The 21,336-nt window shown below is 50.1% G+C and overlaps 1 protein-coding gene across 1 annotated transcript in view; it reads right to left on the bottom strand.

The window, feature by feature from the left end:
• Positions 1-17,868, bottom strand: part of HIP1 (huntingtin interacting protein 1) — a 150,440-nt gene extending 132,572 nt beyond the window's left edge. Inside the window, exon 1 of the mRNA XM_039243515.1 lies at positions 17,727-17,868. Coding sequence (XP_039099446.1) covers positions 17,727-17,846 — 120 coding nt within the window. The 5' untranslated portion in view covers positions 17,847-17,868. The remainder of the gene's footprint in view (positions 1-17,726) is intronic.
• Positions 17,869-21,336: the final 3,468 nt, after the last annotated feature.

Below are 21,336 nucleotides of genomic sequence, written 5' to 3' on the forward strand. Positions count from 1 at the left end.
CTTACACTAACTAACATGTTACGTAAGTGTAGGAAAATCATCAAAGCTAAGAAACTCACCTTGGTGCCATACTACCAACTATGTACTACAGAATTCATTTGGATTTCTTCCTGTTTGCCCACTATTGTCCTTCTGTTCCAGGACCCAATCAGGATCCCACCTCATACTGTCACATCTCTGCTCTGTGGTAGCTCCTTGGTCTTCCCTGGTCTTTCAAAACCTTGACATTTTGTTTTTTAATGTTTATTTATTTTGGGAAGAGAGAGATAGAGCACGAGTAGGGGAGGGGCAGAGAGAGAGGGAGACACAGAATCGAAAGCAGGCTCCAGGCTCTGAGCTAGCTGTCAGCACAGAGCCCAATAAGAGGCTTGAACCCATGAACAATGAGATCATGACCTGAGCCGAAGTCAGACACTTAACTGACTGAGCCACCCAGGTGCCCCAAGACCTTGACGTTTTTGAAGAACTGCTAGTCCGTTATTTTGTAGGACATCCCTCACTGGCTTTGTCTGATGATAAGATTGAGGTTGCATACTTTTGGCAGAAAACCACTTAGGCGATATGCCCAGTTCAGTGCATCTGTAAGGAGCCATTCATTTTCATACAATCGTTTCTTGGGTTTCTCTGGATACTCAGGGCAGCCCCATGAGACAGGGATTATTATCCCCATTATACAGGTGGGAATATTGAGACAAAGAAATTTAAGGCTTTTGCCCCAGGTCACTGGGGTGCTAGGCAGCGGAGACAGGATTTATACCCACTTCCGTCTTTGGGTCTTTCTAGTACCTGCCAAGCTGCCATTTCACATCTTTACAATTTAAACTCATTCATATGACTTTGACTCATCATAAGAAATTGGACTTAAAAGGTTAATCTAATTATTACAAATGAGAGTCTAAAACCGATGACTCGTAACAGCTAACATTTACTAAGCGCCTACTATTTGCCTTGCACGATGCTTCATCTTTTATTCCTAAAGTATCTCATTCAAAATCTTGCCACGACGCCAGGGAGTTGGTACTGCGGGGCCTGATCACTCAGCCCAAACTCCTGGGGTCAGGTGTGTCTGGGGATTTAGAACTTCCGGGTTTGAGCAACACCCTCTGATCAAACATAGTAATATCTTTGCAGCGTACCTGTATGGCCTTCCATTCTAAGATGGGCACATAACAGTAGATGAACAGGCCCAGACAAGTGCAGGTCAGGTACCACCCTCTGAAATAAACCTGTAGGCGTCCAGACCTTGGGGATCTCAGAACTGCGGACAAGGAATTGTGGGCCTGTACTATTATGCAAAGTCAAAGTCATTTGCAAATGAGGAAGCAGAGGCTGAACCAGTCATTACCCTGCCAGCCCCTCACTCCAAGGCCTCAGGCAGAATCGTAGCTGGGACTCTACCCCAGGCATTTAAGACTCTCTCCAATCATATGGGTTTTATTTCCCATTTCCCATGACAAAAGCCATTCGGAATACATTCAGCCGTCCCCTGAGCAGGGCGGGCATGAAGGAGATGACCTCAACCCTCACCAGCACCATCATCACTATGGCAGTTACTGTCCATCTAAGGCACTAGAGGAAACTTTTTCTCTTTGCATAAAAATATCACTGGTGTCATCAGATCAGTACAGTCCAATCAGCCCCACGTTCTGCTTCCAACGAGGCTCTCAAAAAGGTCTGTGGGGTCCAGGTCTTTCCCTATGACATAAGGATACCTTTAAGTGCTTAGACTTTCCTTCATAAAAAGTCACGGCTAAATCATCTATGAGTTGATGCAGACTCCTTATGGCCCTCTACACACGTTTTGCCGGCTTTGTCTCTTGAATTAGGTGTGCCTTACTCCCCAGCTTGCACAGGGAGGCACCCCTTTGTTTGCCCTAAAATTACTTTCCAGTTCAGAGTTTGGGAAGAAAGTTCCAGACAGCAACAATCACCAGTTGACGCCACCTTCGCGATTGCTGACTTCCCTCCAATCTCCTGCTCATTCGCCTTCTCTCTTGACCCAGGATGGGGAAACCAAGGCAACACCTACCATACTGAGCAAGTGGAGATTTGCATATTAAGGGAGAGCTGTGGATGAATCAGTGGTAAGCACACAGCATCCCAAGCAAGCGAACGAAGACAACTCATTACTCCGGGAATAACAAAAATTGGGGGCAGGAAAGGAAAAGATACCATGTACACTCAGCTGCTCCTGGCATTTCCAGGGTCATGATAAAGTTGACACTGAATAGAGTTAAAACTCTAGGGGCCCAGAGGAGGGAAAGTGTCCTGGGGGTGGGGGGGAGGGGCATGCATGCAAATGGAAGCTAGATCTTTATCTCCCAGCATGGCGGGGTCACGGATCATGGCTATAATGAAAGGAGTTTCAAGAATTAGAAGTAGTTTGCTTCTGGGAAGCAGGAAATGGTTGGGGAGGAGCAAAGAGCTGGGCCAGGACACTCCTGGGTTGTGGTGACAAGCCTGAGTCGTGATCTGACCCTTCTAACTGTGCGCACGTGTACCTTTAACGGAAGTGAAATCACACAACCAGTCAAGGGCAGAGCCATCACCCAAACCCCATGTTCTGCCCTCCTGTCTGTGTCTTCGCTTTGGCCTTTGTCTCTCCAGACTAGACCCCTCCTCCTGCATGCCCTCTGTCATCATAGCTGTCATCTGGGCCAGCCCTGGGGCTCAGGACCAGAAACAAGGTTCCTCCAAGCATGCGGCCCACCCCATGTCCAGGGCAAAGGCGGGCTAGTGTGTCTGGGTCACAGTCCAGGCAATCGCCTGCTGAGATCTCCTGGTAACCCTTCCTGCGGTTCTGCGCCCACCCTTGGAAACAGCGCACCTGAAAATGCGGAATCTCCTCATCCAGATGACCCTCAAGTCAGGCGTCCTTGGGAAACAGGTCAACCAGGAAGCCAAGACCCATTTGTGTACTTAACCCACAGCCATGCGCCTACCCTACGCCCAGTAGCACACTAGCCCCCCAAATTTAGATGTTCTTAAGTACTAGTAAGAGAATCATAATATCAGCTGATACTTCTTTATTTTTTTTAAGTTTATTTATTTTGAGAGAGAGAGAGAGAAAGCATGAGCAGGAGAGTGGCAGAGGGAGAGAGGGAGACAGTCAGAATTCCAAGCAAGCAGTGCACGGTCAGCACAGAGCCTGATGAGGGACTCGAACTCCCGAACCGTGAGATCATGACCTGAGCTGAAGTCAGACGCCTAACCGACTGAGCCACCCAGGCGCCCCACAATTGGTACATCTGAGTGTTCACTGCAGAGATGACAACGCACTGAGTATTTTCCTTGCATTAGGTCATTTCATCCTTTCAACCGCCTGTGAGATAGGTATGTTTATTAGCATAGATGCTCTTCACATGGCTCTTTACTTAACTGAGTCAGATCAACCTATGCCCACCAGCGTCTCTGTAAAGCAGCCTGCCTGGAGCCCACGGCAGGTGACCCGTCTGGACCTAAAGTCCATGCTCTTAACCTTTACAGACTCTTGGGGCACAGCCTGGACCCAGACACCAGGCTGGGTTTGCCTCAAATCCGGGCAAGGATTTGCAGAATGGACCCCAGGTGAGTTAAAGTTTCTTTTCTAATCCTCACTTTCCTCTGGGAAACTGGACTGGAGGCCACAGCTCAGAAAACGCGAGGAACCAGGGAGGGAAGGTCAATGCATCAAGCAGGCTGGCGGAAGACAATATGGCACCATTCCGGACCCCCTGCGTGGCCTCTGAGTTAGTGTCAAAGAGTTTTTCTGGAAGATCATTTTTGTCATATGCTACAACCTCGGCCTAATGGACTAACCCTGGGAAGACCAAGATCAGAAGATACTTCTGGAGTTTGGCAGTGCTCAGACTGTGCAGATGTACCTGGCGGTCCCACAGGAAGATGGTGCCTGGGCAGGAGTGGCCAACTGCAAAAGACTTCTCACTAGGAAATTTTCCTGTGTGAGGGACTTTGGAAGACTAGCTCTTGGTGGGTGGGGAGGCACCAGACCCTCTCTGACCAATGCAGAAGTTACCCATAGAAATTAAGTGCAGCCAGGGCTCTCCAGGAGGAAGGAGACACCGAGAAGGAAACACAAACAGAAGTCAGGGTCCGAGGCTGAGGAATGGGACAGAAAAGCTGGAATAACAAGGGTCAGGTGTTGTCAAAAGACAGTCCGGTCTCACAGGGCTGCTGCTGCAGTAAATAACTGTGCTTTCACAGAAGCACCAAATCTCTAAACCTTTGGGCCAATCCCCCTCATTTCACAGACTGTGACTGGAGACCTATAGAAGGCAGGGACCATGACCCAGTGGGGGATCCACAGCCTGATTCTTTTTTTTTTTTTTTTTTTTTTTTGAGTTGATTTGAGAGAGAGAAGGTGAATGCAGGCAGAGACAGAGGGAGAGAGAGAGAATCCCAAGCGGGCTCCTCCTCACCATCAGCACAGATGCCTGACACACAGGGTTCCACCTCACAAGCTGTGAGATCATGACCTGAGCTGACATCAAGAGTTGGACACTTAACCAGCTGAGCCACCCAGGCGCCCCCCCCCCTTTTATTTTTAAGCAATCGCCACACCCAACGTGGGTCTCGAACTTACAACCTGGAGATCAAGAATTCATGTTCTGCCAACTGAGCCAGCCAGGCACACTGAGGGTTCCCAATTCTTAATTCAGTGCTCAGGGAGCTCCTGGCTCCCCGGAGTACCCAGGCACACTGCAGACCACCCTGGTGAGCCCAAAGAAGGACCAGCAAACAGCTGGTGTTACTTAGTCCCACCTCTGATTCCTGATAGCAAGTCAGCTCCCTTTCGAGCCGAGGCACCATCATGATCCTAGAGGAAACAAAGGGATTTCCCACACCCGCCTTTTTTAATAGACAGCACAGGGCTGGATTAAAGGGGAAAAAAAAGTAAGGTTAAGTAAATTATATCTGTGACCCTCACACTTGGAATTGCACCAAAGGACTCCACGGCCCGGCAGGAAAGAATGTTTTGAACATGCTGCTGAATTGTTTTCCCAGGATAAGATTTCTGTGAAGAGGCACCAAGTGTGGAAATGCAATGTTTTATCTATGGCCACAATAAGCATGCATGAAATAACAAGTGTCCCTCAGGGTTTAAAAGGGCGGCCTGTCTGTGCTTTGAAGCCAGGGCTCCATGAGCTTAGCTGCCCCAGAGCGTGAGTTACCTGTTATCATCCGTATTAGCTTATCGCCGCCGCAGTAACAAATTACCACCAATTTAGAAGCTTAAAACAACGCCTGTTTATCAGCTCACGGTTCCTCAGGTCAGAAGGCTAACTCAGCTTCACTGGGCTAACATCAAGGTGCTGGCACAACTGCATTCCTTCCTGGAAAAAATTCAGGCTGCTCTCCCTATCTTAAGGTTCTTTTTTTTTTTTTTTTTTGGTCAGTGATTTTAATTTAATTTAATTTTTTATTTTTTTAAAAAATAGTTTATTGTCAAGTTGGTTTCCATAGAACACCCAGTGCTCATCCCTACAACTGCCCTCCTCCATGCCCATCTCCCCCCTCCCCCCGACACCCATCAGTTCTCAGTTTGTTCTCAGCATTCAAGAGTCTCTCATGGTTTGCCTCTCTCCCCCTCCCTATCTCCCCCCTATCTTAAGGTTCTTAATTACATCAGCAAAGACCCTTTCCGCCATGGAACGAAACATCCTCACAGGTGGATATGCTGGGAGGGGGGTGTATATTATGTTCCCTACCGCATCTGTCATTCCACCTGCGGTCCACACCCCGGGGAATATTGGTACCAGCTCTCACGTGCACACACCTCTTTCTGGAAAGCGTCCCTCCCACTGAACTCTCTGCTCCTAAAACACACTCTCCTCTCCCTACCACCATAGCCAAAACTACAGCTTCAGTCCAATGTGAAAGAGACCAAGTGCGTTCACTCCAGCATGGGGCCCCTGCCTTGGAATAGGATCTGGGCCCTGTTCCGTTTTCTGTTACAGCAACGGTCAAATACAATCAGGTCCTTGATACACATTATTAGTTCACTCAGCAAATATTTATTGGGGGCCTGCCGGGTCCTGAGCATTGCGCTTGGGGTGAGGGCTACAAAGAAGGCTAAGCTACAGGGAATCTTACAGTCCAGCATGGGACAGTCATCCATGGGACAGTCATCCAGACCAACACGTCGACACAGAAGAGCACAGAAACACCATCAAGTAGATTTGCCTAGAAGAGTGGGGGAGGGACTTCCCAGACAGGGACCGTCAGAGGTGGGACTTTAAGAATGAGGAATTTAGCAAGGGGAAAAAGTGGGAGCAGCATTCTAGGCCAAAAAGAATGGCATTCCATCTAGAGACACACAGAGGCATGAAACGGTAGGCTGCCGGGACAGAGTGGGGCCTGGGGGTTAGGGGGGTGCACAAAGTTGGGCTGTGCCATGCCTAGATGCTTGAGTTTCAGCTCAGAGTGACAAAGAGGCTTTTATAATGTTGAGTGATGGGGCACCTGGGTGGCTTACTCGGCTGAGCATCTGACTTTGGCTCAGGTCACTATCTCACAGTTCATGAGTTTGAGCCCCGCGTCAGGCTCTCTGTTGTCAGCCTGTCAGCTCAGAGTCTGCTTTGGATCCTCTGTCCCCCCTCGTTCTGCCCCTCCCCAGCTTACGCTCTCCCCAAAATAAATCAGTATTTTAAAAAAATTAAAACATGGAGTGATACAAGCAGGTGTGCCTTTTATTTTTTATTTTTTTAATGTTTTATTAATTTCTGAGGGAGAGAAACAGTGTGAGCAAGGGAGGGTCAGAGAGAGAGGGAGACACAGAATCTGAAACAGGCTCCAGGCTCTGAGCTAGCTGTCAGCACAGAGCCCAACGCAGGGCTCGAACCCATGAACCGTGAGATCATGACCTGAGCCGAAGTTGGACGCTTAACCGACTGAGCCACCCAGGCGCCCCCAGGTGTGCCTTTTAAAACAGAACTCTTTAAGACAGACAAAGGAAGGGTAGATCTCATAATGGGCGATGCCAGATGCCAGGAAGGCCAGTTGGGCCATGCCAGACATAGTTCAGGCTCGACGCAAAGGCGTGAGCTAAGGCAGAAGCAGTGGGTAGAAAAGCAGGAGCGATACGGAGAACAATCAAGGAATCAAGGAGACAGAACTGAACCCCACGCCTAGCCACAGGGGTGCAGAACACAGGGAGGTCAAAGATGGCAGCGAGAATTTCAGCCTCAAGGGCCAGGGGTGGTTTATAAACTTGGACTCTCTAAAATGGAGAACAAAGAACAAATGAGGGAGTTTGTGGCAGGAGACAAAGTTCCGGTTTAGGTGTGTTGGGGTAGTTTTGTTTTTTATCAGCAGCAATGGGCTTAAGACTGTACAGGGAGGTCCCTTCCTGCAATAAGAATCTCAAGAAAACACAGGACCTCAAGTCACTTCCAAGCATGAGTCAGGGAGCCAACATTCAAGAGGAAGTCCCCGAGAACCACCCAAGTTACGTCAGAAAGCTGGTCTCTTCAGGGGCCCAGCTCTTGCTGGCTCCGGTCAAGCTCCCATGAACCCAGACTCAGGGTGTACTTCTTAGGGTTCACGGTTCAGAACCGGAACCAAAAATGGCTGACCCTCATCAGGGATTCGTTCAGAGTATTTTGTCCTTCATTCTAAAAACCCTTATCAAGAGTTACTCAGGCCAGACCCAGATGCTGCATCAGGAGCCTGAGGCTTCAAAGATGAATAAGGTACTCAGCATAGAGTCTTGGAATGCCAACCGGGTGCCAGGAGAAGTAGAGTCCTGGGCGGACCTGCTACTTCAAGGGAAGTTGCCCGGGGTCTTGCTCAGAGGCAAAGCCACACAGCTCATGCCTGTCAATCTCTTTCTGAAGGGTCATGGTAAATGGGAGGGGAGAATACAGCATCAGTCAAGAAATACCCAAGAAAAAAACAGAGAAAGCATTAGTTTCCAGCCCAATGGGGCAGAAGGGCCTCATGACAGGCAGTAACACACACACACACACACACAAAACTGTCTAACACTAAGAACTATCATTGGGGACTGGCCCCAGGGACCACGCAGCAGCAGGAGAGGGACCTCACAGAACCCCTCTTTGAAGGTCAGAGTTTCTGCCATGCTCCCTCGTGACATTCCCAAGCTCCCAGCTTCTCACACCTTGCTCGTCAAGCATGACTTGATCTACATCTTTGGAGTACGAGTCAAGCCTGAGGTCATGTGTTCCGCAAGTCCACCACCCAGCTTTTTTTTTTTTTTTTTTTAAACTAATTTTGTTGTTGTTTTTTTAAAAGTTTATTTATTTACTTTGAGAGAGAATGAGCTGGGGAGGAGCAGAGAACGGGGGAGACAGAATGTGAAGCGGGCTCTTCTCTGACAGCAGGGAACCCAATGCGGGGCTTGAACTCACAAACTGTGAGATCATGACCTGAACCAAAATCGAATGCTTAACCAACTGAGCCACCCAGGCGCCTCCCCCCACCCAGATCTTTGATTTTATTCAAATGTGCTTCTTTTGAGCCTAAAACACAATTTCTTCTCTCATTCTGTCCTTTGAGAACTTTTCATCACGTGATTTATTTTGTATTTCACAAACCTCCCAAGCCTTAGCCAGTCTGTAATTCCCTCTGCTAGACACTGGGGTGACTCACTGAAAGATGAGGGAAGAACTGAGGGCCCGTCTGCTACTGAAGAAGGGCAGACACAAGACACAAATGAATGAAAGCCGAGGGCCACATGCTCAGTGTGGTCTAATGAGAAGTCTCAACTTCACAACCACCTGTTACAGTGGTGCTTGGAACATGCCGCTTGGATATCCGTGAGTCACCAATCAAAAGCTGCATCAGAAGGGTTTTCACAGGGGATGGGGGCCTGGGTGGCTCAATCGGTTAAGCATCTGACTCATTTTCGGCTCAGGTCATGATCTTAAGGTTCGTGGGATTGAGCTCTGCATTGGGCTCTGAACTAACAGCACAGCCTGCTTGGATTCTCTCTCTCTACCCCTTCCCTGCTCGTGCTCTGTCTCTCAAAATAATAACTAAACATTAAAAAAAGGGTTTTCACAGGGGAGGCTGTATTTGGGGGAGACTTCAAACAGTGGGTAGGCATGTTAAGTGGTACGTTCTTGGCCTCCTCAAAATGCTGTCTCTTGGGGCTCCTGGGTGGCTCAGTCGGTTAAGCATCCGACTTCGGCTCAGGTCATGATCTTACCGTTCGTGGGTTCGAGCCCCGTGTCAGGCTCTGTGCTGACAGCTAGCTCAGAGCCTGGAGCCTGTTTCAGATTCTGTGTCTCCCTCTCTCTCTGACCCTCCCCAGCTCACGCTGTCTCTGTCTCTCTCTCTCTTAGAAATAAATAAAACATTAAAAAAAAATTTTAGGGGCACCTGGGTGGCTTAGTCGGTTGAGCGTCCGACTTTCTCTTAGGTCATGATCTCACAGTTCGTGGGTTTGAGCCCTGTGTCGGGCTCTGTGCTGACTGGCAGCTCAGAGTCTGGAGCCTGTTTCAGTCTGTGACTCCCTCTCTCTCTGACCCTCCCCTGCTCACGCTGTCTCTCTCTCTCTCTCTCTCTCCTAGAAAAAAAAAATTAAAAAAAATTTTTTTTAATTAAAAAAACAAAATGCTGTCTCTTACTCCATGGGAGGAGTTTTTTTTAACCTTTTGTATTTTGAAATATAACATAGAGAAAACTGCACAAAGTAAACTGCACAGTTTAATAAATTATCATAAACTACAACATAGGCCGATCAACAGATTGATGGCAGGAGTCAGACACTCTCCTTGTACATCTTCCCAATCACTAACCTCCCCTGCATCCAAGGACAATAATCACCTGGCCTTTTATGGCAGCACCCCCTTATTTCCTTACTGCTTTACCATCGAAGCAGCACGCTTAATACCAGTTTACCTTCAATGGTAAAGCAGTCGAGAAATGAACTTGAGTTCGCCTGTTTTGTGAACTTGAGACAAATGGTAGCATACAGAGGGTGTCCTTTTGGGTCTGCCTTTTTTTCCCATTCACCATCCTGTGTATAAGATTCATCCGTGTTGTCGAATGTAACTGCAGCTTCTTCATTCTCCGTGTAGTACAGTAGCCCAAAGAGAGACCACACCATGATTCAGTGATGCATCTATTGTTAGGGACTTTTGGATTATTTCCAGTCTGGAAATTACAAAAGGTGATTATGAGTATGCTTCCCCCCATCTTTTGGTGCATGTGTGTGCATTGCTGTTGGGTATACAGCTAACCGGAAAAATGCTGACCTCTTGAGTCTGTACATCCTTAATTTTAGGATAACACCAGTGTGCTGCCCAATGCAGTTGCCCCAGCATGCAGACCCATCAGCAATGCATGAGCGTTTCCATTGCTCTACACCCTGGCCAATGCTTGGCACTGTTACTATTTCTTTCCTTTTTTTTTTTTTTTTTTTTTTCATTTTCATTTCAGCCATGCTGATGGGTACATAAGGGGTAGCTCATTGCAATTAAAAAAAATTTTTTTTAACATTTATTTATTTTTGAGAGACAGAGTGCAAGCAGGGGAGGGGCAGAGAGAGAGGGAGACACAGAATCCGAAGCAGGCTCTAGGCTCTGAGCTGTCAGCATAGCACCCGACACGGGACTCAAACCCACAGAACTGTGAGATCATGACCTGAGCCAAAGTCTGACAGACTGAGCCACCCATGTACGTCCCTCATTGCAATTTTAATTTGCATTTTCTTGATTACCAATGAGGTTGCACATTTTCATATGTTTATAGGCCCTTTGTTCATTCTCTTTTGTGAAGTTCTTCCTGGCTATTTTTCATTTAGGCCAGTCCTTTGGTCTCTTTTATGTTTGTTTGTTTTATGCTTTCTAGATACAGGCCTTCTGATAGTTACGCGTGTTGCAAAAATCTTCTGGGAGGAATTTCAAAAGTCCTAATAAATCAATTAGAAAAGACTTAGAGAAAAAGAAATCTGTCATTTTTCTAAGTTACCAGCCTCAGACCAGGCTTCAGCTTTAAAGAGTGATCTAGAAAGAATACAATTTGACATAAGACCCACCAGGTTCAAGCCTCTGTGAGGCCACTTCCTGAGTGCTTTCGGGCAAATCGCTTAAGCTCTCTGAGCCTCAGTGACCACACTTGAGAAGGGACCACTATCTTTCGCATGGCTGTTCCATGGCAGAAGGGAGGTTATGTGCAAATAGGCTTCATAAACTGCATATCAGTTAAAATCAGAAGTAATCGGTCACACCGGCTTCCTGAACGGCCCTGACCAGCTTCCCGAGAGCTGTCTTGTAGCGCTAACAGAGGCGACAGTAGCAACCTTTCAGATCCAGGAAAATCTCCGTCCTCCCTTCCGCTGTCCTCCCTTCCACTGTCCGAGCCAGAGGACACCTTCAATCCCGCCCCTCTGCCCGCACTGTGTCAGACTGTACTGCCCACGAGCCAGGAACAGGACTCCTCCCCGCCTGCCTGGGCAAGAAAACAGGAAGCAGCCCCCACCCTGCCAGGAGGTGGGGCTGACAAGCTCCCCTTTTTAGGTGGGCATCTCTCCAGGTCATCAACCCTCTGGATGCTGGAGAAGCACTGGCCGCTGGCCCGCCGCCCCCCGCCCAGGGCTACTCCGCACTTTGTCCCCGGGTGATAGAGTAAGTGGGCCAGTAGACGGGGGTGTAGAACAGTCCTCCTCGGTGCCTCGCTGACATGCCAGGCAAGGAGCCCTTTCGGTGCCCAACTGGGACAGGGACTCCACTGTCCTGGGGACTCCTCACCCCACTCTAAGGTTCCACACCATCCATTCACGTGCCCCAGTCCACACACAGGGGGGATGTGGAAGCTTTTCAAGGGAGTAGCCGAGAGCTCCGATCAAGTGTGGGTCCTTCTTCTGTAGGGTGGAAACCCGCTTACAGTAATTTTATTAGCCCAAAGGGTTGAGAGCTGGAAATCTTGTCCGGCCTCCCCATTTGGAAAGGAGAAATTCAGTAGCAGAGCCAGATTTGCTCACTCCCCAGGGGCACTCTTGCATCGCTCCGCACTCATCAGTTGCCATCAGCCGCGTCCAGGTGCCTGGGACACACTAGGCCCCTTTCTCTCCCTTCCCCGTAACACCGTCCAGCTCAGAACGGCCCCACCCAAAGCAGAAAGAAACCCTGGGAAGTCCAAGCCCATGTTTTGGGAATGTTTATAAAGTGTTTTGAGCTTAACGGAAATCCAAATCATCGACTGTGACCCTTACTCCCAACTCCAGATGCTGCAGGCGCTCTCCTAAATAGGTAACCTGGGCGCACCGGCCTGGCACACATCGCAGCCACTTAGTAAGAGTTAATCATTGGAGAAATCAAAGGAGACAGAGAGAGAGTCTCCAAAATGTGCAAAGGGAAAGTGTTGTGCAAGCAGGGGCCTGCCTGTGGCACCCGGGCTCCCTGTAGATCCTCCGACTGTTTTACATCCACACATTAGGCAAACAGGCCTAGTGCCTGGCTCAGCACGGAGAGCCAGACCCTGCCCCCAGGAGCTTACGGTCTGGGAGAGAAGCCACGGTGTGAGCTGGGTGAATGGGGCTGACAGACGGTAGCTACGGGCCCCTGCTTGCTCGGATACCGAATCTGGCTGGAGGCAGACAGCAGCGGAGGTCTAGTGAAGGGAGATGTGGTGTAAGTTAAGGTCTAGAAAAGAGGCACCAGGGACCTTTAGGTGCCCTGCCAGGCAGGGGTGTCTCGGCAGCCAGCAAAAGTCCTTGAAAAAAGGGAGTTACAGAAGCCAGTGTCGGGGGAGGTGGCATCACAGACGGTAAGAGCAGTTTTATCAGTTTTATCAGAGGAGGGGAGCACAGAGGAAGCGGACAGAAGGTGAAAGAGAAGTGGGGTGAGGTTAGCACTTTGGTGACCCAACTGTTAGGGGGAGGGAGAGAGCCCAGGGGTCTAGGCTGTGACTCCGGGGTGACAATCAAGCACAATCGAGGGCCAGTTTTCCTGAGTTTGGGTCCCAGCTCTGACACTGACTTCAGAGCTGTGAGCTGGCTATTGACATGTCTAAGGCTTGACTTCCTCATCTGTAAAAGAGGGCTCACAGTTTGTAGATTCCTTCCAAAAACTGAGAGCAGGTGTGGGTCATAAAAGCCTTTAGCACGCGCGTGCAGTAAATGCTATAAATGTCAGCTATTCTCATTATTATCAATGGGAGGAACAGAACCACAAGTTCAAAGAAAGCTCTTAGCATCCTTCCTACCTTTCCCATACCAACTAAGGGAGCAAGCCGGGGACAGGAGGGGGACAGCACCTTTTATGTTAGAAACCATTCCTGCACAGCCTGGGTCAAGAAGCCCTGACTCACCGAATCCCTCTGCTCCAACCCCACAATTTTTTAGCAGGTAAATCAAAGCCAGAGCTAAAGATCATGAGCAGAATGACAGAAACATCCCCCTGACTTCTCGGACTTCTCGGTCATCAGACTGTGGAGCCCTGACTTCTGTGTTTATTTGCTGCATAACCTTGGACAAGTCACTTGGCCTCTCTGAGCCTGAGCTATTAAGTAGGATAATGGCTATAAACCACTCAGCATGTTTCTAGTCCCCACCAGGCCCTCAAGCAATATTTGTCTCTTCCTCCCCAGAACCCAAGTTTCCTGGCTCTTTCCAGCTCACGGTTGGTTGGGATCCTGCACTCTGCGCTGAGCTCCACCCAAGGGGATTGTGACCAAAGCCTCTGTTCCCAGAGCCCCGACGCCTCTTCCGATCTTAGCAATCACCAACCATAGAGCAGAAGGTCTCAAATTTCAGGGTGCCCAGGGCTACCCAGGGCTCTGGCTGAAATGCAGGCTCACATTCAGTAGGTGATGCTGCTGCTGTAAGTCCTCCGTGTAGAAGAGCCCCACAGTGGTCGGTACACCCCTCTGCTGACTCATGAGCTCCTCCAGGCTGGTCTCTTTATCTTACCCATCTCTGTGTCCCCTCCATGCTCTCTGCTCACTAAACGGATGGTGAAAACATAAACAAACCATAGAGAAAACCATTTTCCGGCTAAGTAAATACAGACAGGGAATTTTGTCTCTGAGCGCCAGCCCTCCTGGTTCATTCCAGAATTGTCCTCCTTGGCCAACATGAGGACAGTGTGGGAGAAGGGGGCCTGGGACCTGGAGCCCTGGATCTGAATCTTGCTTTTCAGTCACCAGTGGGTGGTCCTGGGCAAGTTACCAAGCTCTCACCCATGAGATGAGAATTCTAATACCCAACCACAGTGTAGACCTCAACGATGGCTAAAACGTGTTGTATAAACTGTAAAGTGCTGCAGGCAAGGTATCTTTTACGACAGCAACTTTTTTGAGGGCAGGAGTCACATTTCATTCCCTTAGAACCTGAAGGTTGCTCGAGATGGGCTGGGTGAGGGAGACAACAGGGATCAGGTTGGAGATGGGGACTGCAGAGGTGGGTCTGGAGTCCCCACCCTGCCAGAAGGCAGGCAGAGAATTCACGGTCCTCACAGGCATGGGGAAGGGCTCCTCACTCAGAGTGTAGGAGACCAAGGACCAGGAGGGCACTTAGGGACCATTAGGAAAAAGCACCAAGTAATTACAGATGCCCCCTGCTGCCCAGAGCTGAGTTTAGCCCCCAGGCAAGGGCTTCCTTGCTAGAGCTCACTAATCATTTTCTACCCTCACCCACAGCCAGCTCAGCACTAACACAGGAATCTGAGGACACAGGCGAGAGCAAGACACAATTGTGGGGCACCTGGGTGGCTCAGTTGGTTAAGTGTCCGACTCTTGATTTCAGCTCAGGTGAGGATCTCACGGTTCATGAGTTCGAGCCCCAAGTTGGGGCTCTGTTGGCACACAGCTTGCTTGGGATTCTTTCTCTCTCCCTCCCCAGCTTGTGTGCTCTGTCTCTCAAAATAAATAAATAAACTTAAAAAAAAAAAAAGACACAGTCTTGCCCTCATGAAGCTCCTAGTTTACTGAAGGCAGCATAGAGAAAGAGTGACAGGACAGAGTAACAGATGCTATGGATTGAGAGGTGGGAGTGGCCAATTCTGCTCCTCAGCCATTTAGCCTCATCTGCACTCATCTCCAGATGTTTCCTTTGCCATTCCCCATTTCTAGAATGCCCACCTCCCCTCCTCTCCCCCCCAGCAAGTGCTATCTCATGCTGAATGGTGGTTAGGTCCTGGTGAGGGCTCCCACTAGGAGCCCAAGCCCACGCCAGCTTGTACTTTCCGCATGTGCTCTCGGTAATTATCACATTACCTAGGAACACGTCTGCCCCCCTAGTGAAGAGCTAATCACAGCCTGCACCATTACTTACATTTGTGCTTCCCTAGGTCTCCACAGATTACAGCAAGAATCGCTGAAAGTTTGTCCCAAAGTTTACAACAATGCCTTGCTGCCTATTACTTAATGCAATCCCCACAATAAACCTGTAAGGTAAGTATCACCTTTATTTTATAATAAGGAAACCTTAGAAAGGTTTGCCCGGGGACATATAGCTTATCCAAGTGCCTGGCTATAAAACTCAAACCTCTTACAGCTCCAATGCCACTGTTCTACTCAGAGACACTGGGTGCCACTGTTGCCTCAGAGGCAACACTACAGTGGTTAAAGGTTGGGACCACTTCCAGCTGTGTGACCTTGGGCAGGTGACTTAAACTCTCTGTGCTTCAGTTTCCTCATGGAAAATGGGGCTGATACCCACCTCATGGATCCTTGTTGAGATTAAAGAAGGAAATACAACAAAGTGCTTAGAACGGTGCCAAACACAGTAATTAGCCTCAATTATCACTACACCTTGGCCGATTCTCATGGTCTCTCAACTTATTAAAATTTTTTCCTAGCTCATTTTTATATCTCATAATACACTGGATACAGTCGAAGTCATTAAACAGAATGAGCTTTTGCAGATTGACTAATGCCAAGTTTTAGGACTGTTCTCTTTTCTTCGCTCTCCTACACCTCTCCTCTCTTTTCCTGCTCCAGCCTACCTCCTCACTCTCACCCCCCCACCTCCAAAACAAGGCACTCAGTTAGATGCGGCCAATCACAAGGGTTCCACATGTAAAATACCTGCAAACCTTGGCCCAGAGTCTCCTTTGTTGGGCCATCCCAGGACAGCAAGGGCACATCCCAGTTCTGGGTGGAAAGAAGCTTTCACAAACCTAATTTCCATCACTATAATGGGTCAAAGTTTTACGTGTCTTCCTCTAGTGCTCCAGTTTTTACTGATCTGAGACTCCAGACGGAATGGATTATCATAAAATAACATCTATTTCTTTTCCTTTTCCACTAAAAAAAAGAAGACTATTCACACTGCTTCCTGGAGCAAGAAGCCTCAGGACCAGACAGCTGGCTGAGGCAGTAAGACCCACGGTGGACAAGCAGGTGGAAAGATTCTTTCTATCTAGGGGCCCAGTCCACAGAGTCAGAGGGGAAGCCTCAAACCCAGCTGGTCCTTGGGAGGCAGCAGTGAACAGCCATCTCTCTCATTGTGCCTGGGCTAGGATGACCCAGGGAGGGGACACTCCCTACTTTACACCCCCCAGACACACCTGCAACGGGCCAGAGGCAACTGGAAAGAGAAAAGGATGAAGTTCCCAGGGGTGAAAAGCTTTCTTCTTTGCAAGATTCCATACACAGAATACACAGCCAGGTCCTCGGAATCTTTTCTATCTAAAACCCCAAAGCCCTTCCTTTACATTGTACTGTGCTTGGGGGAGGGGGTGGAGGCACGGGTGGGGGCACCGCAGAGCACTGCAGGGGAACCGGCCTCTGGCAGTGGGGTCCCAGCTGGATCTTCAAAGGTTCCACCCTGAGCGCAAGAGTGAAGCACGAATCTGCCCATACAACTTTGGCACCGGGATGAAAAGAAGTGCTGTGCCCTTTGAAATGGATTTTGCATACAAACGAGTTGATGAACACCAGAAACATGTCCGCTTTATTCAGTCAAATCAATATACCAGGCATTCAAACTCTGAGGTAAAAATGGATTGTGGCTTTTTGTTGATGGCACTGGGGAATTTTGGCCCCCGGCCCTGCTCAGGCTGGACAAATAGGGCAGTCTGCCTATTTGCTGTCAAGCACATCTTGGGGGATGAAACCAAAACCCCAAGTCAGGGCTCTGGGCATCACTGGGCAGCTCATCTTGACCAGCAGCGGGCTGTCCAGCCAAAGGCCGGCCCCTGGCCCCTGGCCGGCCCTATCCTCCAGCCCCCATTTTCCAAACTCGGCCACACGTCGCATTTCCTACATTCCTTCTCGCCGCCCAGACCCCTGCAGCCCGGCCCTCGGAGGCCGACAGCTGGGGGTGGCGTGAGCCAAGCAAGAGGCACTAGGAAGGGGGTGCTAGGAGTGGAGGGGAATGTCAGTGCAACCCAGAAGCGATCGAGAGGGGAGGAAAGGGCTCCCCGCTTCACATCCCCGTCCAGCGCTCCGCTCTCCGCCGCCACACTAGAGTGGCCCCCCAATGCGCTTCCACTGCCTAGGGGGCACCCCTTCCATTCGGCCGCCCTTCAGTTCCTTCGGTTCTCACCGTCCCTGTGACCCCTTGCCCTGCCTCGCCGCACGGATCATGTCAGCTCTTCGAAGCCTCCCTGCCCTTCTCCTCGGGCCAGCTGGGATGCCCCTGGTCCCCGACCTCCCCAGGGTCGCCTCGACCTGAGCACCCAGATGCTCCCTCTCGCGGTCCCCTTGCCCGGTCCTCCCTGGGCCTGAAGACCTCTGCTCCCTTCAAAGCCCCTCCCGAGCACTGCGTCTCACGGGAAGCCCCAGCCACGCATGCCCCGGGGTCCCCCGGTCCTCACCTGAGTCCGCTCGAAGCTCTCCCTTTCGGCCGCCTCGATTCCCGCGCCCACCCCGCGCCTGCTCAGCACCTTGGGCAGCGGGTTGGGCACCTGCTTCATGGAGCTGGCCATCCGGTCCATGTCGCCGCGCGGAGCCGAGTCAGGGGCCCTCGGCCGCCCCGGGATCCCCACGGCGCCGCCCGCCCCGCCCTACCCGCTGGGATCCGGCGCTAACGGGACGGCTTCCGCCTTCCATTGGCTGAGAGCGCTGCTACTCTCCCGAGGCCCCGCCCCGCCCAGAGGCTTCCCCGACCGCCCCCGCCCCCTCTGGAGCCCCACCGCGCGCCCCGCCCCGCTGGGGCTCTCGGGACCGCGAGGCCCGCCGTGACCGGCCAGGACGCCTATCCATCATCGGGTCCAGCCGCCCCCGGAGGGGGCGGGGAGAGGGGCGGGGCCCGAGCCGGGGCTGCCCTGACCTGCCCTCGCCCGCCCCTCCCCCCACGGCCGGCGCGCCGCTTTCCCCGCCTGTTCCCCGCGAGCCTCGCTCTCCTCCGCGGCGGGCGCTGCCAGGTTCCCGGCGTGGTGGGCGGGGGTCACGCGGGCTGGAGCGCAGGGCCTCCCGCAGGGAATCCGGGCCGCCTGGGAATAGCCTTGTTTACACCGCTCGGGCCGGACGGGAGAGCGCGGGATGGACAGGCTCTGCGGCCGCAGCCCGGGGAAGCTCTGCCCCAGGCCAGGTCCCCGCTGTAAGGGCCAGCGTTGGCCAGACCTGGCGGCCGGGGTGGCGGCCCCCACCCAGCCCCCTCTGCTTCCTCCCGCGTCCTGACCCTGCTCTGCAGCCCTGCCCATCCCCTTTGTAAGGATCGCCGACCCGAGGGCGCCGGGTGGGTCAGCGGGAACGCTCTGACACCTATCCGAACCCCTCCGGGTCTGGAACCGGCAAGAATGTATTCGTTGGTAGAAACCCTTGCTTCTGTTGGTGTCGGTGCGCGGCTCTGGGCCACCCCTCCCGTCCTGCGCCGGTGTCAGCCGAGGTACCGACAGTCAGAGGGAAGTGTGATCGTTAGCGGAGGTGCCCAAGAAAGTTAGAAGTTTCCCGTTAAATGCTAATGTTGATGTTTTAAAGACAAATGTTTTAAAACTGAAGGTGAAGAAAGGTATTCTTTTTTTTTTTTTTTTTTTAACTAAGAGCTTTTGATAAAAATTCACACATTCAACAAAGAAGCGAATGAGGGGGTGGGCCTTTGCAGGCACTAGGGAACCACTGAAGGCTTTTGCTCAGATCTGTGCCTTTAGGGGCTGGCATTGTGTGGACCAGATTATGGGGGCGAGGAGGAAGGGAGGGAGGGAATCAACAGGGAGACCCTAGCGGTAGGTGGGAGACATTGAGGGCCTGCAAAGGAATGAGGAATGTCCTGTGGGAGGTTACAGGAATATGCTTGGATGCAGGGAGTGGGGAGAGGGAGGAGGCAGTGGTGGGGCCCGAATTTCTATAGAGGAGGGATTTCAGGGTGGCTGTGAGATGCAGGGGTAGTGGCCTTGACGCTACATACCCATAACTAACACACTGGTTTCACCTTTTGGGGGGGGAGTGGCTCCCTTTGGGTTTCTTTGAAGAAGAGGTGAGCTGCCTAGTTTTCAAGGCTTTGTGTCTGGGAAAGTGGAGGTGACATCAAATGCACAGTCTGGACGCTGACTAAAGAGGAGAGGACTTCAGTTCTGGGCAGAGCAATGTCAGCACAGACTTGGCCAAAGGGCAGGTGACGGGTGGAAACAGAGGAGCCCGGGGAGGAAGAATCAGAGAAACAGAAGGGGAGCCAAGGCCCAGGTGGGAGGTCCCCAGGGTAACGGCAATCTGTGGACTCGGGACATAAAGCCAGGAGATGAGGGTTGTGTTTGGGGGCTGTGAAGGTGTCTGGTTCAGTACTGCTTCTGCCCCTCCTTCCAGGTGCAGAGCAGATCAGAGAAGATTCAAGGCTGGATCTGGCCCACCACAGGGGCTCCTAGGAATATGCCTACCAGGAAAACACACAAGATTGACAGTTAATGTAACCTCTGTGTGCCCATTCTTACCCCACACCCGCCTCACACTCTGGATCCAGCCAGAGTGATTTATGACCCTTTGCCCAGAGTTTACGGCTTTGATAAACAGGGCCCTTTAAACGAGGATTAAGGGCTCAACCTACTTCTTATTAGGATAAACCAGAGTAGGAATCAGGAATTTGTGGTTTGGAGGCACCCTGTGGAGAAAGACTCTGGAGAGTTAACCTTCCTCTGAAGCTCAGAGTGAGTTAAAAATAAGGATTTCCCTTTGCCCTCCCCCAGGGCAAACAGCATGACCCTGCTGGTTTCCTTCAGGTCTTACTGTCTCTCCCCAAAATATGGGAACCATTTGTACGGTAGTCTCCCCCACACCCTCACCCACATTTTCGCTTTCTGTGGTCTCAGTTCCCACGATCCAAAATATTAAACGGAAAGTTCCAGAAATAAACAATTTGTAAGACTTAAATTGCACACCGTTCTGATGTGATGGAATCTTGCGTGTCCCGCTCCGTCTTGTCCAGGATGTGATTCATCGTTTTGTCCAGCAAATCCATGCTGTATTCGGTACCCGCCTATTAGTCACTGTGTCACAGTGCTTGTGTTCAGATAACCCTTATTTTACTTAACAATGGTCCGAGAGCACAAGAGCAGTGATGCTGGCAATTCGGATATGCCAAAGAGTAGCTGTAAAGGTGGAAGTTCTCTTATGAATAAGGAAAGAAAAAACTTGTATGCTGAAATTGCTAAGATCTACAGTACGAACGCATGGTGTATGTATCCGTGAAACTGAAGAAGGAAAAAATTCTAGTGCTAGTTTGACTGTTAATCTGTTACTGTGCCTAATTTATAAACTAAACTTTATCACAGACATGTATGTATGGGAAAAACATAGTATCTTAAAAAAAATTTTATTTAAAAAGATAGATTAAATTTCTTATATTTAGTGGCACCTGGGTGGCTTAGTCACTTAAGCGTCTGACTTCAGCTCAGGTCATGATCTCATGGTTCACAAGTTTGAGCCCTGCATGGAGCTCTGTGCTGAAAGCTCAGAGCCTAGAGCCTGCTTTGGATTCTATGTCTCCCTCTCTCTTCCCTGCTCACACTCTTGTCTCTGTCTCTCTCTCAAATAAAAATAAATGTTTAAAAAAATTTTTTTTAATTAAACCCATAAAAAATTTTTAAATTGTATACATTTAAAACCTACAATTTGATGATTTTTGACGCATGAAACCATCACCACAATCAAGAGAGTGAACATATCTATCAAGCCCAAAGATTTCCTCAGGTCCCTTTGTAATTCGTCCCTACCTCCTCCCGAAATCCTGTGTCTAAGCAATTACTGATCTGCTTTCTGCCACTAAAAATCAACTGCATTTTCTAAAATTTTAATCTTGTCTGGAAGACAAGATGTCTTCTTTCTGGTTTTTTTCACTAAGAATAGTTATTTTGAAACTTATGTATGTTATCACATATATCAATAGTTTGCTCCTTTTTATTGCTGAGTATTATTCCAGTCCACGAATAGTCCACAAATTGTTTATCCATTAATCTGATGATGAAAATTTGGATCCTTCCTAGTTTTTAACTA

The sequence above is a fragment of the Hyaena hyaena genome, unplaced genomic scaffold (genome assembly GCF_003009895.1).
Source record: "Hyaena hyaena isolate Hyena2069 unplaced genomic scaffold, ASM300989v1 scaffold_228, whole genome shotgun sequence".
Lineage (NCBI taxonomy): Eukaryota > Metazoa > Chordata > Mammalia > Carnivora > Hyaenidae > Hyaena > Hyaena hyaena.